The sequence below is a fragment of the Suncus etruscus genome, chromosome X, assembly GCF_024139225.1.
Source record: "Suncus etruscus isolate mSunEtr1 chromosome X, mSunEtr1.pri.cur, whole genome shotgun sequence".
Lineage (NCBI taxonomy): Eukaryota > Metazoa > Chordata > Mammalia > Eulipotyphla > Soricidae > Suncus > Suncus etruscus.
In genome coordinates, this window is record NC_064868.1 from 30,434,232 (window position 1) to 30,452,354 (window position 18,123).

General features: G+C 36.9%; 1 protein-coding gene across 1 annotated transcript in view; it reads right to left on the reverse strand.

Annotated features, from left to right (window-relative positions):
• Positions 1–18,123, reverse strand: part of DMD (dystrophin) — a 2,686,579-nt gene that overhangs the window by 761,786 nt on the left and 1,906,670 nt on the right. The window contains exon 53 of the mRNA XM_049766737.1: positions 2,313–2,524. Within this exon, the coding sequence (XP_049622694.1) occupies positions 2,313–2,524 (212 nt within the window). The remainder of the gene's footprint in view (positions 1–2,312; positions 2,525–18,123) is intronic.

Genomic DNA, 18,123 nt, shown 5'->3' on the forward strand with positions numbered 1-18,123 from the left:
TAAAATCCAAATGGATGAAAGACCTCGTTATCAGACCCAAAACCATAAGATATATAGAACAACACATAGGCAAAACACTCCAGGACATTGAGACTACAGGCATATTCAAGGAGGAAACTGCACTCTCCAAGCAAGTGAAAGCAGAGATTGACAGATGGGAATATATTAAGCTGAGAAGCTTCTGCACCTCAAAGGAAATAGCGCCCAAGATACAAGAGCCCCCCACTGAGTGGGAGAAACTATTCACCCAATACCCATCTCATAAGGGGCTAATCTCCAAAATATACAAGGCACTGACAGAAATTTACAAGAAAAAATCCATCTAATCCCATCAATAAATGGGGAGAGGAAATGGACAGACACTTTCACAAAGAAGAAATACAAATGGCCAAAAGATTCATGAAAAAATGATCCACATCTCTAATCATCAGGGAGAGCAAATCAAAACAACTATGAGGTACACCTCACACCACAGAGAATGGCACACATCACAAAGAATGAGAATAAACAGTGTTGGTGGGGATATGGAGAGAAAGGAACTCTTATCCACTGCTGGTGGGAATGCCGTCTAGTTCAACCTTTGTGGAAAGCAATATGGTGATTCCTCCAAAAACTGAAAATATAGCTCCCATACGATATAGCTAAAGCACTCCTAGGAATATACCCTAGGAATACAAAAATACAATACAAAAACCCCTTCCTTAAACCTATATTCATTGCAGCACTACTTACCATAGCAAGACTCTGGAAACAACCAAGATGCCCTTCAACAGACGAATGGCTAAATAAACTGTGGTACATATACACAATGGAATATGATGCAGCTGTCAGGAGAGATGAAGTCATAAAATTTTTCTATACATGGATGTACACGTAATCTATTTGCTGTGTGAAATAAGTCAGAGAGATATAGACGCAGAATGGTCTCATTCATCTATGGGTTTTAAGAAAAATGAAAGACATTCTTGCAATAATAATATTCAGACACAAAAGAGAAAAGAACTAGAATTTACAGCTCACCTCAGGAAGCTCACCACAAAGAGTGATGAGTTTAGTCAGAGAAATAACTACATTTTGAACTGTCCTAATAATTAGAATGTATGAGGGAAATGGAAAGCCTGTCTAGAGTACAGGCGGGGGTTGGTTGGGGAGGAGGGAGATTTGGGACATTGGTGATGGGAACGTTGCACTGGTGATGGGTGGTGTTCTTTGCGTGATTGAAACCCAAACACTATCATGTATGTAATTAAGGTGTTTAAATAAATATATAAAAAATTATTAAAACACCTTTTAGGGGTATTCTGAGCAAGTATAACAATAAATGTGATGATTAGTTTGAAATAAAAAAAAAGTTAGTAAAAATTCATTTTCTCTGTAGGAGTGACAGTAAAGTGCAATAGGCAAATCAAGGCATTTGCCTTTCATGCAGCTGACTTGGGTTTGATCTCCAGCATTTAGATGATCTCCCCCTAAGCCTGCCATGAGTAACCCCTAATGGAAGCCTAGAATTAAGGCCTGACTGCAAGGTGTTGTCCCAAACTAATAAAAAAAAAATAATTTTATTTTATCTGTAAATGTTCTAGGTGACTCAGCAGATAGACTTATAATCATGCTTTGATTGAAAATATGATGAAAAGGGAAAAAAAGGAAAGTTGTTGGACCAGAAATCAGAAAACAAGAAGAAAAAGTGAAATTCTACTTTATCTGTGCTGTACCCTCTTCACTCTCAATCCAGATCCCAGATTCCATATCTTTCAAACAAAGCAGGATGGTAAGACCAGACTTAGGAACAAATTTGTACTTGTTAGTTTGTTTGGGACCACAGCTGGCAGTATTTTTTTACTCATAGATCTTTGATTAGGGTTCTCTCCTAGCAGTGGTTGACTGACCATATTTGTTGCTGATGCTGGAGATCAAACCCAGGTTTGCAGCTTGCACTATGCCCCATATTGTGAACTTTTATAGAAAGGGTTTAAGTCCAACAGATCGACTTTATGTCATTTAAGTACATTCAATTTGAGGTGTTCTTTAAAGATGCCCAAGTTATTAAGAGAAATCAAGTCTAAGATTCCTATTAGCTGCCATTTCTCTACTAATGTCTATTTTGAAAGGTCTACAATTTATTTCAATTAAAGTATAATGTCAAATTAATTTAAATAAAATAATTGGCACAATTCAACATTTTTGGATTATACTTGAATGTGGTTTAAATAACAAACCACAGTGTTGGCACCAATGTGTTAAACTTTAAGCCATGTTATTTTATCCTGTGCAATCTCTATTTAATTTTAAAACACATCTTTGAAACTAACCTTAGTTTCTGTGATTTTCTTTTGAATCACCTCCATAGTACAGGGACCTTCTTTCCATGATTCAAGCTTGGCTCTGGCCTGTCCAAGTACCTGCTCAGCTTCTTCTTTGGCTTCAAGCCATTGTGTTGAATCCTTTAACATTTCATTCAATTGTTGCCTCCGGTTCTGAAGGTGCTCCTGTACTTCATCCCATTGATTTTGAATTTTCTCAACTGAAATAGGAAATATGAGTACAGGAATAAATAGAAGTCTGGAGAAGACATCTGAAACTTCATATCCAAACATTATTTCACATTTAAAATTACTGATGTAAAATTTGTTTATATGATGAACAATAGAATACCCAGTTTATTTCAGTGATAAATATAATAATCTTTTTGATAGGAAAGTAAAAGCTGTAGACAAACTATATTTAACGAATTGATTTAATTAATATAAATTCAAGAATATACTCAATTCCTAGAAACAAATATAAATAATCTTTTAGACAAAACAACATGTATTACCAACCCCATTGTAGTTAACAATAAAGTGTACAACAGTTTGACTGTCAATACTATCCTTGGTATTTCATTCTTGAAAGTTTTGTGTTGGTACAGTTTGCCATCTAAATGGCATAATACACAAGCTAACGAATTGGTGCTTATCCTCTATTCCACTTCCAAGTAACAAGAGACATATGATTGATGGTAGCACTGTTGTATTAATATTTTATCTCTCTTGATGTTCAGGGAGATAGCCATGAAAGATGTGTTTTATAAGGATTCCAGTACAGTACCTTTTATAGGATGCCTTGAAGTAACTTCCTCTCTTCTCATTCTACACATGCGTTTTCTTAACTCCCAAGTAAGCCACTTATTCATACTTGTTCTTAAAACCTTTTCCTAGAGCCTTCTTCTGGGGTATATCGAAGGCTTATAGGTATCCTGGAAACCTCTTGTAACAATACCAAATAATTCATTCCAGATATATTCTATGAGGCAGATTTTCGTTGGGGGTATCTTTTTTGTGACTTTAAGCTATAGATGCCTGAAGATTAAGCTTTGAAATACTTTATGTTATAATATTAAAAACAAACATGGTCACATTATGCTTTCTTTTCTTTAAGCACCACATAATCTTTTAAGCTGGCTTTATAAGATTGAAATAATGTCTTCCAAAACAAATAATAAAACCAGCATATACAGTTTCCCTTAAGGAAGAAACCTGACATATATACTAGACCTCCCAGTAAGTTTCAATAAACATCATGTAATTGCTTAATGATTTCTCTTAGAGAATGCCTTCTCTTTTTATCCACATTGCCATTAAAATGCTTTAACTTTTTATAAACAAATGTCTGCAACAGTCTCTCTGTCTAGTTCCCCTACCTGAGGTCTTGCTTTTCTAATAGGAACTTCCACACTGTAGACAAACTAATGATATAAATATGTATTTACATAATAAATAATATACAATATTATTATATTATATATTTATATATAAATCTCCACAATTTCATATAAATTTGTCATTGTTTCCTCCACTGTCTTCCAGAATAGCTCAGCTTAGTCTGGATACTTAGAGGCTTCTTTTATTTTCTCTTTTCTTCCTTCCTTCCTTCCTTCCTTCCTTCCTTCCTTCCTTCCTTCCTTCCTTCCTTCCTTCCTTCCTTCCTTCCTTCCTTCCCTCCCTTTCCTTTCCTTTCTCTCTCTCTTTCTTTCTCTTTCTTTTTCTTTCTTTCTTTCTTTCTTTTTCTTTCTTTCTTTCTTTCTTTCTCTTTCTCTTTCTTTCTTTCTTTCTTTCTTTCTTTCTTTCTTTCTTTCTTTCTTTCTTTCTTTCTTTCTCTTTCTTTCTTTCTTTCTCTTTCTCTTTCTTTCTTTCTTTCTTTCTTTCTTTCTTTCTTTCTTTCTTTCTTTCTTTCTTTCTTTCTTTCTTTCTTTCTTTCTTTCTTTCTTTCTTTCTCTTCTTCCTTCCTTTCTCTTCTTTCTTTCTTTCTTTCTTTCTTTCTTTCTTTCTTTCTTTCTTTCTTTCTTTCTTTCTTTCTTTCTTTCTTTCTTTCTTTCTTTCCTTCCTTTCTCTTCTTTCTTTCTTTCTTTATTTCTTTCTTTCTTTCTTTCTTTCTTTCTTTCTTTCTTTCTTTCTTTCTTTCTTTCTTTCTTTCTTTCTTTCTTTCTTTCTTTCTCTCTCTCTCTCTCTCTTTCCTTCCTTCCTTCCTTCCTTCCTTCCTTCCTTCCTTTCTTTTCTTTCTTTCTTTCTTTCTTTCTTTCTTTCTTTCTTTCTTTCTTTCTTTCTTTCTTTCTTTCTTTCTTTTTCTTTCTTTTCTTTTTCATTTATTTATATATTTTGTTTTTGGACCACACTTGGTTGTGTTCTGGGTTACTCCTGGCTTCGTGCTCAGAAATTGCTCCCGGCAGGCCCAGAGGACTATATGGGATGTCGGGGATTGAACCTGAGTCAGTCTAGATTCACCATGTGTAAGGTAAATGCCCCACACTTGTGCTATCGCTAAGTCCCCAGAGGCTTATTTTCAAAGGAAAACATTACACTATAATCATGTGGAAACTCATCAGATATCACATAAAAACTTGGCGTTGCAGCAGTGGAGTAGCTATATATCTAGGTCTAAGAGATCAGGGGAGGGAGAAGATATCAAAAGCAGAGAATCATCAGAAGTTTCTGAAAATTTTAAGAAGATCCTAGACTAGGAACATAGTCAAATATTCAACATGGAAATTCTTCAATATATTAAATATATATTAGGGTTGGCGTGAATAAAGAGCTATTCTTGCATCCAGTCAATCTTTGTTCAATCTTCAGCACCCACATATGTTCCTATAAGCCTGCTGTGGGGATAATCCTTGAGAGAAGAGCTATCAGTAAGCACTGAGCAGAGCTAGATGTCGCCCCAAACCAATATAAATAGCTATCATAATGCAACTTCAGGTCATAAAGATATGTAGACACATCCTTTTGCCTCAATTTACATTTACACTCAAAGTTAAGACTTACTAATATAGGAAGTACACAATATCATGAATAAAAAAATCGTTTCAGAATCTAAAGGAAATTTTTATTGATGGGTATTGAGACAATTTATTTAAATATCAAAAGCTTCGTTGGATTTCATTAACTTTTTGCTCTTGTATTTGAATGAGGACTGGAATTTTAATTGTACATATTCTAAGAGCCCTATTTTGTTTATGAAATTCTTATACAGAGTTTTCTTCCAAGTGGTAAGCTGAGTAGTTAAGGAGAAGCATGGAAGTCCAGACAGCCTACAGTTCCAGTATTATTTATGATGAGAGGATTTGGGGGGAGGGTTGGCCACATCTGGCAGTGTTCAGGGTTACTTCTGGATTTGCACTCAGAAACAACTCCTGGAGGGACCCATTTGCCAGAATTAAAGCCAGGCTGGTCACATGTAACTGAAGTGCCTACCTGCTATAATATCACTCTGGACTGTCAGAGGATTTTTCTGATTTATTTTGAATACCCAGTGACCTCTGTATTATAAGTCTTATCATGTCTTCTATTTCCACATTGGTGGGTTTTTTTTGTCTGGTGGATAAGGTTTGGGGGACACACCCTATAGTGTTCACAGCTTAATCCTATGTCCCAGAAATTGCTGTTGGCACTGCTTGGGGGACTACATATGGTTCTAGCAATCAGAAAAAAAAACAAGCAAAAAACTTAACCACTAAACTATTCAACTGACCCCTTAGATTATTCCTTTTGTTTTCTTGTCTGTTTGTAGGCCCCATTCAAAAATGCTCAGTGCTTACTCTGCTTTGTGCTCAAAGATCATTCCTAGCAGTGATTAGGGGCCATATGTTATGCCAGGAATAGATGCAAAGTAGTACATGGCTTATCCCCTGGAATATATCTTCAGCCTATACAGTTATTTTTATAAAATAATATAGGCTTCCTGATCCCTGTGGGAGACTGCTGAGGAAGACCAAGATAACTTAAAACTTAATCTCATCAAGGCTTACCAGCCAAGTAGGCAGTCCCAGCTCACAAGGAGGTACCATCTCCTGCCTGGTGCCTTTATAAAGCCTCTACATCCCTCCATTTTTGGCTCCCTGATCCCTGCGGGAGACTACTGAAGAAGACCCCAGCGAACTTAACCCCATCACAATCTGCAGGCCAGAAAACTGAGAAGCAGGGAGGAATACTGCTGAACCTCTTCGCTATGTGGCCACATGCATCTCCTTGCCCATGTACCCCATCACGACACACAGTTAAAGCCACACTACACATGTGTCAATGGGAAAACAATGCAGGACAACAGCATGCATAGAAAATGAAGATGATAGCTCTGATGACCCAGATAGTACCAACCACATAGCTAACCTCTCAGACAAGTAGTTTGGAGTAGTGATATGGAGGATGTTCATAGAACTCAAAGAAAGAATAGATCAAGTTGAAGATCACACAAAGATAGAAATCAGAAGAATCCAAACTGAAAAAGACATAACTGAAAAACTGAGCAGTTTTTTTATAAAAAAAAAACTCAATGGAAAATCTCTACAAAAGAGTAACAGCAGCTGATGACAGAATCAGCGAGCTGGAAGATGAGATGCCAAACAACTCCATACAGCAGATGAGACTGGAAAAGAACCTTAAAGCAAATGATCAGATAATGAAAAATAATACTCAAAGAATGTGAACAGATGAAAATAGAAAAAAAAGTACTCCAAGAAACATTCTAGTCATAATGACAAATCCCACAGATAGGAATAGAATACTGAAAGCAGCAAGATCAAAAAGGGAAATTGCATTCAAATGAGCATCCTTAGGATTTACAGCAGACCTGTCACAAGAAACCCTCAAGTCCAAAAGGGAGTGGTGAGATATAGTGGCAAAACCCAATGAAATGAATGCTTTGCCTAGAATACTGCACCCACCCAGACTCACTTTCAGGTTTGAAGGAAGTATACATAGCTTAAATAGCAGCTCAGAAACTTTACAGATTCAAAACCATCCTTAAAAGAAAAACCGAAAGGTTATTTTAAGAGAAGACTGAGCAACAGACACACCAAACTTCTACACGAATATGACACTAAATCCATTGAAATTCTCTCAATGTCATTGGACTAAATGCACCAGTTAAGAGAAACAGAGTGACAAAATGCATCAAAAAGCTGAAGCCAATATTCTGTTGCCTACAAGAAACACATCTAAATAGACAGTACAAACGCAGCCTCAAGATAAAAGGCTGGACGACAATTATCCAAGCAAGCAACCCCCTTAAAAAAAGCTGGAGTGGCCAAATTAGTATCAGATGACACAAACTTTAGACTAAGGAAATTTGTAAGAAACAAAGGTGGCCATTTCATATTAATAAAAGCAGAGTGAAATCATTCTCCTAAATATATAAGTACCCAATGAGGGACCAACAAAATATTTCATACAATTGTTGACAAACCTGAAAGACATCTATAGCAACAAAATAATTATGGAAGACATCAACACTGCCCTGTCACCCATGGATAGGTCAACCAGACTGAAATCCAACAAGAATATACTAGCTCTAAAAAGATAAATGGAAGAAAATGGATTAGTAGATATATATAAGGCACTACATCCCCAGAAAACTGGATATACATTCTTCTCCACTGCACATGGGTCATTTTCCAGGATAGATCATATGCTGGCAATAAAACATATCTATATAAATTAAGAGAACAGAAATTGTACAGACTACCTTCTCAGATCACAGGGCATGAAAATTAGAAGTGAAATACAAAGGGTCACAGAAGAAAAATATTAACACCTGGAAATTAAACAGCACACTGCTGAACACCAAGTGGATCAGAGATAAAAATCAAAGAGGAAATCAAAACATTTCTGGAAATAAATGGCAATGAATGCACAAACTACCAGAATTTATGGGACACAGCAAAAGTGGTACTTAGAGGAAAATTTATAGCTTTGCAAGCACAAATCATAAAGCTAGAAGGGGACTACATAAATAGTTTAATGACACAGTGTTTAAAATTAGAAAATCATCAACAAAAGGAGCCAAAAATTGGTAGGCAGAAGGAAATAATAGAGCTTAGAGAAGACTTGAATGAAATAGAAAAAAAAATTTTTTGAAAGATCAATGAAAGCAAAAGTTGGTTCTTTGATAAAATAAACAAGATTGATAAACCACTAGCAAAACTCACACAAAACAGAGATAAAGTTAATAAACCACATTAGAAATTAAAAGGGTGAGATCACTACAGATACTTCAGAGATTCAAAAGATAATTAGTGCTCGCTTCAGCAGCACATATACTAAAAAAAAGGTAATACTTTGAAAAATGCTGTCACAAAACATGAGAACCTGGAAGAAATGGATACATTTCTGGACTCCTACAATCTTCCACGGTTAAACCAGGATGATCTAGCATATTTATATTTAGACTCATCGCTACTAAGAAAATTAAAAGCATAATTAAAAGTCTTCCTAAAAACAAAAGCTCAGACCCAGATGGATTCACTAAAGGATTCTTTCAAATATTTCCAGAGGAAATACTCTTGATCCTTTTCAGGCTCTTCCATGAAACAGAAAAATCAGAAACACACCCAAATAGTTTTTATGAAGCTAACATCACCCTGATACCAAAAACCGTCAGAGATGTTGCAAGAAAAGAAAACTACAGACCAATATTCCTGATGAACATAGATGCGAAGATCCTCAACATAATTCTGGCAAATAGGATCCCATGCCTCATCGAAAGGTCATACACCACAATCATTAGGATTCATTCCAGGAATGCAAAAATGATTTAACTTACATAAATCAATCAGCATAATATACCATATCAACAAAAAGAAAAATAAAAACCATATTGTCATATCAATAGGTGCAGAGTAAGTATACTCTGCTCATGGATTGGTAGAATTAACATCATTAAATTAGCAATATTCCCCAAAGCATTGTACAGATGTAATGCAATCCTTCTAAGGATGCCCATGACATTCTTCAAAGAAATGGATCAAAGATTAAATTTATTTGGAACAATAGACACCCACGAATAGCTAGAGCAACCCTTGAGAAAAGGAATATGGGAGGCATCACTTTCCCAAACTTTAAATTGTATTACAAAGCTATAGTCATGAAAACAGCTTGGTACTGGAATAAAGACAGACCTTCAGATCAGTGTAATAGACGAGTATTCAGAGAATGTGCCCAGATTATCGATTAATATTCGATAAAGGGTCAAGAAATGCAAAATGTAGGAAGGGAAGCCTCTTCAACAAGTGATGTTGGAGCAACTGGTCAGCTGCTTACAGAAAAGCAAACTCAGACCCCATCTAACACCATACACAAAGGTCAAATACAATTGGATTAAAGACCTTGATATCAGACCTGAAACCGTAAGGTATTTAGAACAACACGTAGGTAAAACACTCCAGGACATTGAAACTAAAGGCATCTTCAAGGCCGAAACAGTACTCTTGATACAACTGGGAACAGATAAACAGATGGGACTATATTAAGCTGAGAAGCTTCTGAACCTCAAAGGAAAGAGTGCCTAGGATCTAAAAGCCACCCACAGAATGGAAGAAACTATTCACCCACTACCTGTCAGATAAGGGGCTAATATAAAAAATATACAAGATACTGACAGAACTCAACAAGAAAAAACATCTAACCCCATCAGAAGTGGGAAGAAGGAATGAACAATTTTTCAAAGAAGAAATACAAATGACCAAAAGATACATGAAAAATGTTCCACATCACTAATTATTAGGGAGATGCAAATCAAAGCAAAAATGAGGTACTAGCTCACGTCACAGAGACATCAGAAAGATCAAGAACAGTAAGTGTTGGCAGGGCTGTGGGGAGAAAGGAACTCTCATTCACTGCTGGTGGGAATGCTGTCTGTCTAGTACAGCCTTTATGGAAATAATATGGAGATTCCTCAAATAACTGGAAATTAAACTCCCATATGATCCAGCTATATACCCTACATATCCTAGGGATATATACTAGGAACACAAAAATGAAATAAAAATATCCCTTCCTCACACCTATATTCATTGCAGCACTATTTACAATAGCCAGACTATGGAAACAACCAAGATGCCCCTCAACAGATGGATGGCTAAAGAAACTGTGGTAGATATACACAATGAAATATTATGCAGTCGTCAGGAGAGATGAAGTCATGAAATTTTCCTATACAATGATGGACATGGAAACTATTATGCTGAGTAAAATAAGTCATAGGGAGAGAGAGAGACACACACACACACAGAATAGTCACACTTATCTATGAGTTTTTTTCTTTTGTTTTTTGTTTTTTGTTTCACTTTCTGTTTATTTTACACTTAAATTAGATTATGGAATAGCAAAGCACTTCTTTATGTGTATACATTATGAGAAGATATTTATTTTATTTTTTTAAAATATTTTTATTTATTTAAACATCTTGGTTACAAATATGATTGAGATTAGGTTTCAGTCATGTAAAGAACACCCCCCATCTCTAGTGCAACATTCCCACCACCAATGTCCCAAATCTCCTTCCATCCCACCCCACCTGTACTCTAGACAGGTTTTCCAGTTCCCTTATTCATTCTTATATTTTTTAAGTAACATGATCATATTTGGGTTACAGTCATAACCAGAACACCCCCCTTCACCAGTGTAACATTACCCCCTTCCCATCCCTCGCCTGTACTCAAGACAGGCATTCTACTACAATTGTTTTTAAGTTCAGTAAGTTGTATTTTTTTCCTTAAAGAATAAATGTTAAAAAAAAAAAGTAAAGGTGTGATAGTAGCAAGAGCTGTTGTTTGCATAGGTCCAGAAAAATGGGGAAAATAGAAAAAAATCCTTGACCTGATTACTAAAAGGCCTCACCTCAGTTTATTGGCATAAGACAGACTCTGGGTTCCAGGCAAACCAGTCCGTCAAACTGCAGTCATTCTCAAGGTCCCAGTGAAACTTTTTCACACTTTAGCTGTTGTTGGTATCAGATTCTTATATTTAAAGACTCTGGATTCTGTGCATTTCTTTCATTGATGTCAGGCTGATGTGGAGCATCCTCTAGTTTCAGCATACCATTAAATGCGGAGTGATCTGCCCTGCATGCAGACTGTTGCTGAGTCGCCTGGGTGTTGGGAGCACTCTTTGAAGTAAGTCATTGCCAAAGCAGTGGTAGGTCTTCCCTGGTAGAGGCTTGGATCCTGGTAATGTTGAAGACAATTGTGGTTGTTTCCATAGATGGTATCCATTGTTCAGGTGTGTATGGGCAATGCGCATTCTTCTGAGGCCTGAGCCAAATCATTATGCCAATGTTCAGGGTAAAAGACCTAAGTACATTACCAAATTTGTGCCCCCATCTCTATTAGATAAGAACTTGTTTGCATATGTATTATTTCCCCATTTTAATGTGCCTATGCAAAAGAGAAGAAATGCCACAAGATATTGTTGATGCATCTGGGGGCTGACGAATAAAGTCCAACATTCCCCGTAACTTGGTACAAACATGAAATCTATACAGTGATACTCCTCTACCAGTATTGCTTATAAAACAGATCTCAAAGGGGGAAAATCAAACAATCAAATAACAAATCCAGTGTTCAAAATTGTCACTATATGAGGATATTCGAAAAGAGTTATAGATGTTAAGGGAATACCTCTGAGATATACAAAGGAGATAAACGGGACCCTTTTATGTTTTAGAAATAGTCAAGAGGGAGGGGGTGTTTCCAAGACACCACTTTGGTCTGTGATTGGACAAATGAAGAGAGCATGGAGCCATGTCCTCCACTTGTTGCCTGCTGAAGCTTCCAACTCCCCGAGAGGCTTTTGCTTCCTAATTGCTGGAAGTGGAGAGTTCAGCAGTCCCCTCCCAGCCCTTGTATGAACAAGGAAACCTGGGGTCTCTTTTAAATTGCACCTCACTGGAACCCACTTGCTGGGACCCTGAACAGGTGTTCAAGAACAACCCTGGGATGGGAAGGAAGGAGAGAGAAGGCTGTGGGGGGCAACCGAGGCTGCATCTTCACCTTATCTTGGACAAAAAGCCTACAGCATGAAACCTTGCTGTGACGCATTGCCTGCTGAAGCTTCAGACTCCACCCAAAAATTACTGTGAAACATATGTAATCCACCTTGGCCAAAACAAAAATCATTAGTACAGAAAATGGTTAAATGTATGGTAACAAGAGATGGGATTGAGAGAGTAAAGGAATAAAAGCAGCACATGGACAATGTTCAGAAAATGACTAGCAGATGAAACACAATGATATCCATATATTTCACTAGCCCCCGTGCTGTTTCGCAATGGACAGGTTTAATAAGGAAACTTCCCTGATAAGTATTAATGCCGGAACCTATTGTGACCCATGTCCCGCACCCCCTTCCTAGGCCTGGTTAAAGCAGCCTTTGGCATGGCGGAGGACTGCCAGACACCATGCTGGCAGGACCTCCAAGCTCAGCTCCCAGGAAGGAAAGAGGTTCTTCCCGAGCCTGAAGGCCAGGAGGTAGGAGCCCCCTCCCCCAGATCCTCCCTTTGGAGATGGGAGGGAAATAGGGCAAGCCTAGGAACACCCATAAACTCCTCCAAGGAACCCACCTCGCTGGTTTGCCCTGCCATGTGGCCAGGCAAAGCCCTGGAGTACTGGAGGAAGGAGGTAGGGGGAGTGCTGGGGTGACCCATGCCCCGCACCGCCTTCCTAGGCCTGGTTAAAGCAGCCTTTGGCATGGCGGAGGGCTGCCAGACGCCATGCTGGCAGGACCTCCCAGCTCAGCTCTCAGGAAGGAAAGAGGTTCTTCCCGAGCCTGAAGGCTAGGAGGTCAGAGCCCCCTCCCCCAGACCCTCCCTTTGGAGATGGGAGGGAAATGGGGCAAGCCTAGGAACACCCATAAACTCCTCCAAGGGACCCACCTCGCTGGTTTCCCCGCCATGTGGCCAGGCAAAGCCCTGGAGTACCGGATTTTTAAGTAAAAAAAAAAAAAAAGATATTTTTATAATGATGCCCAGAGACAAGTGTCAGAAGTCCCAGCTCACAGTGTGAAGGAGGGGTGAGTGCAGTTAGAACACTAAAAACTACCATAACAATGTTAATGAGTGAGAAAAGTAGAATGCCTGTCTCGAATACAGGCAGGGAGTGTGGGTGTAGGGAGATGAGGTGCATTGTTGGTGGAAATGTTGCACTTGTGAATGGGATGTTCATTTTGTGATTGAAACCCAACTGCAGCCATACTTGTAATTACGGAGTTTAAGTAAAAAAATAAATAATAAAAAAATTAAAAATAAGATAGCTTTCATTACAACAATTTTGCTGAGATCTATAAATATGATGATTTTCATGGTGTATTCCATTTAAGGCAGCTTGTAGATGACATCTGCTAAATCTTTGGTGAAGACTAGAGTACTGTATGTGTAGTTAGCTGGCACACATTAGTTATCTGGATGAGTGGTGGAGTGGGTGCTTTAGTGTACCAAGGGATAAATATCATTTTATGGGTATTTATCATTTTTCAATGCAAGGAGCTCCAGAGAAAAATAACAACAATAAAATTTCATTTAGTTATTAGCATATGTATAATTAGATAAATACCATAAAGACAGTCAGCAGATGCATTGCCCCTTGCGAAATAACCAACCATATGTGCTGATCCACATTGCAAAATAAAAACGGTAGAGATTATTTCCTTTTCAATATAATTCACCCTATGTTTTCTCTAAGTAAGCAACTTCTCAAATATATCTAAAGTAATATTTAACTTATAGTTCTACTTTCAGGTGCACATAAAATAAACATGTATATTTATGCCTAAAAAAACACGTGCACTGGGGCCGGTGAGGTGGCACTAGAGGTAAGGTGTCTTCCTTGCAAGTGCTAGCCAAGGAAGGACCGCGGTTCTATCCCTCTATGTGCCATATGGTCCCCCCAAGCCAGGGGCAATTTCTGAGCACTTAGCCAGGAGTAACCCCTGAGCATCAAATGGGTGTGGCCAAAAAACCCCACATGCACTGAATTGGATGATCTCTCAATTTGGAAATAACTCAAATTTCCATGTACTATAAAATGTACTAGTATATTTTATGTGTTTATCAGAATAATGCTAGCCAATTATAATATAATGCTTTTAACTATATGAAATAATACAAATAAATTTCAAGAACAATGCTATTGGATTTCATTTGAATAATATACAACAAATCAGATTAAGATAAGGCAACTGTAGAGGTCAAGATATTGGTTATCGTTCTGGGATTTGTCACTGAATAAAATAAAAATCGGATTTATACAGTTCTAAAAAATCCTATTGTCACAGTCTGCATGCAGTTTTTTTGTTGTTGCAAATTTACCATGCTTGGCATTAGTCATATGCCTTTTACAATGGTGTTTTGCACTTCAATAAAATTGATAATACTATTTCATTTGATAAAAAGTGTTCTACAAACAACTGTGGACAATTTATCCTTGAAACAGTGTTGGTGAGGCCAGCAAGACAATACAAATGGCACAGCAATTGTTTTGCATGTGACCAACATGTTTTAATTCATGGTATTTCACATGGTCCCCTCAGCCCCATAAACAGTAATGCTTCATTACAAAGCTGGGAATAACTCCAGTGCATCACTGATAAACCCCCCCCCCCCAAAAGAGACAAAGAACTAGAGTAAGTGAAATAGGTATCAATTTGGTAGATCTGAACAAAAGGAATATTATGACTGCAATAGATACAATAAAATGTAGATGTTAGATTTGTGTAAAAAGAACAGTACAGAAATACCAACTGGATGGGGAACCAGACTTGAATCCCAGAAACAAATGATCATAGAGAGACTAATGAAGCAGGTAGTCATTTTTAAAAAAGGATAAAAGAGGGTCTGGAGCCATGGCATGAAGCCTAAGACCAACCAGGGTTCGATCCCCTGGCGTCCCATATTGTCCCCAAGCCAGGAGCAATTTCTGAGTGTATAGCCAGGAGTAACCCCTGAGTGTCTCTGGGTGTGGCCCAAAAAACAAACAAACAAAAAAAGGATAAAAGATCACAAGTGACAGGTATACCTGTTCTAAATTAATTCTGCAGTAACATATACCAACGGACATTTTAGAAGTTTTATATATATGCTTTACTCTGTCAAAGAATAAATTGAAGCAGCATAAAATCTGAATTTCATCAAAGAGAATTTGTTATCTTGGAATTGGATTATTATAGTACCTGGTCATCACAAGCACCTGATAGTTGTCTATATCTGGGCAACAATTCAAACTGAAGACCTTCACCACATATCCAACACTTCATCTAGCATATTACTAATACACCAAAGATATATATGGCAATGCACTTGGCCAATAGGGCCCAAACTGCTAAATTTACATTTTATCAGGTTCATCTGGCATATAATACTGAAATAATAATAAAATTTAAGCACAAAAGCTCAGACAATCTGTGCATGTTGGTAATTGAAGAGTTACCTAAATGTGAGCATTTCTCTTCTCAGTAGCCCAGAATGGAAAACTTCTTAACTGATTTGTGCAGAAAGTAGATGTTGGATAATGAAGAGTAATAAATAACCAATACTAGGACTTGGATAGCAGACTGGGACACAGTAGGTGTCCTGATTTACTGATCTCCTGAAGTGTCAAATTGGAAACTCTGATAATCATGTCAAGAACCACAATACTGCAGAGAAACAGTTGAGTTGATTGACTACTAAACACTAAGGAATCTTTTGCTCTAAGTTTTTAAGCTATCTATGTTTGATGTTCAGTTTACTTATAAAATTTTTACTGATAAAATTTTTCCAAACTTGTATCTTAGGGAAAATGTTATTAATAAAAAGAAATGCATCTTTCTTCAAAATGTCTTTTTCTAAGATACACATCACTACAGAACAAAGAATATCTAGGCTGCAATTTCTTCACTGAAGTTACAGTCTGAGAATTAGAAGTTAGTGTGGCTAAGTTTTAGAAACAAACCTTGACTGACAGTGAGAAATGGGTTATAGCCTTGCACTTGTGATGAAATGGCTAATTGAATTTGCAGAAGTTGATAGAATACAACTTCAATTTCAACAACTACAAAACTTAAATGATTATAGTTGTAAAATTGATGAACTTCTGAGAAGAAAAATTCAATATGAAGGAAGCATAGAGTATCATACTAAAGCAAGGGGTTACTGTTTGTACTGAGAAATTAAATTGATTATTATGGTCATCAGTAAATATCTGGCATGTGTGCACTCGAGAGCTCAATGAATCCACAGAGCACACAAGTGTTCAAAAGAAAAAATCTTGAGTTATAAGTATTAATTTTTAGGTATATACATTGAGATCATTTGGATGGATTATATGGGATATATATACACACACTATAGCCAGTTGTAACAAAAACAGCTCCTTCTAAAATTAAAGCTCTTAAGATTAAATATTTATTTTGATGGATATAATATGTGGGATTCAAAAAATTTCTTTCCTGAGGCTAAAAATAAACCAATCAAATCAGTTAAAATGTCAAGCATGATCGAGAAGGAAACAAAGAAAGGACATCAACTACATTATTTTACCTTCTTAAAAGCATAACTACATCTATACCTTTATTTATGTGAGCATATATCTATATTTACCTTTCAAAGATGTATACAGAAAATGCCTCAAATTATAATAATATATTCTACTATTTTCATAAGTCATTTAACTGTAATTCTGAACAAGACATGTTAGGCTTTGCAGAGGTATTTCAATTTATTTACTTGATTACTTATGAAACTGACTGAGAAGTTCTAGGGGGAGATTAAATACAATTACTGGTATTTAGGAACGACTCTTCCCTCTATGCTTGGAAGCCTCTCCTAGTGATATGTTTGGGGGCCATGCAGTGCATGGATAGAAAGTAGGTCTTTGACATGCAAAATCTGTGCTTATTTATTTGAACTACATATCTCTTTGGATTGAGGAGTTTCAATTACATCTCTTGAAGAGGAGAAGCAGCAGAAATACTATGAAATTGATTGTAACTAATATGAATGGGTATTAATTCTAGGAACAGAGAAGGGGGCATATGTTTTTTTCCAAGCACAGAATAAAATGTGTGACAGTTCAGAGAAAAAGATATTTTAACAGGGGAGAGTTATGGGCATATGACTAAATCCTAGTCTCTTGTAATAATTTTAGTATCTGTTTCTTCTCTAAATCAAGAAAAGGAAGAATTCAGAAAGAGCCAAATATTTTAATTCATGGAAAATTATCTCAGAACAGAAGACTAAGTTAAAAATATTTTATATTAGGCTAGTATTTAGTGTAAATTTGAATAAGGAAAATTTCAATACTTTAATACTACTCTATGTTATTTACTTTCTATATAAAGAAAATCATAGGAACAAGTTTATTAATTTATGAAGATTAAGAAAATTATGAACACTGGGCACAGAGGAGACACTCATACTCTTCTAAAACACCAATGGACTTCTCAAATCCTGAGGCATAATGCAAATGGGGTGGATTGGATGATTCTTGTATTTCTTTCCTACTCTAAAAATCTATGAAATACATCTTTCTTAATGTTTCTATCAGTTTGGATCTCCTGTTTTTCATTGTTTTTTTTTTGTTTGTTTGTTTGTTTTGGTTTTGGTTTTTGGGCCACACCCATTTGATGCTCAGGGGTTATTCCTGGTTATGCGCTCAGAAATCGCCTCTGGCTTGGGGGGACCATATGGGACACCAGGGGATCGAACTGCAGTCCGTCCTACACTAGCACTTGCAAGGCAGACACCTTACCTCTAGCGCCACCTTCCCGGCTTCTGCATTGTTTTTTATTTTGGTTGGCTAAATATCTATCAAAATGCACCTGAGACCACTTGTCCCCT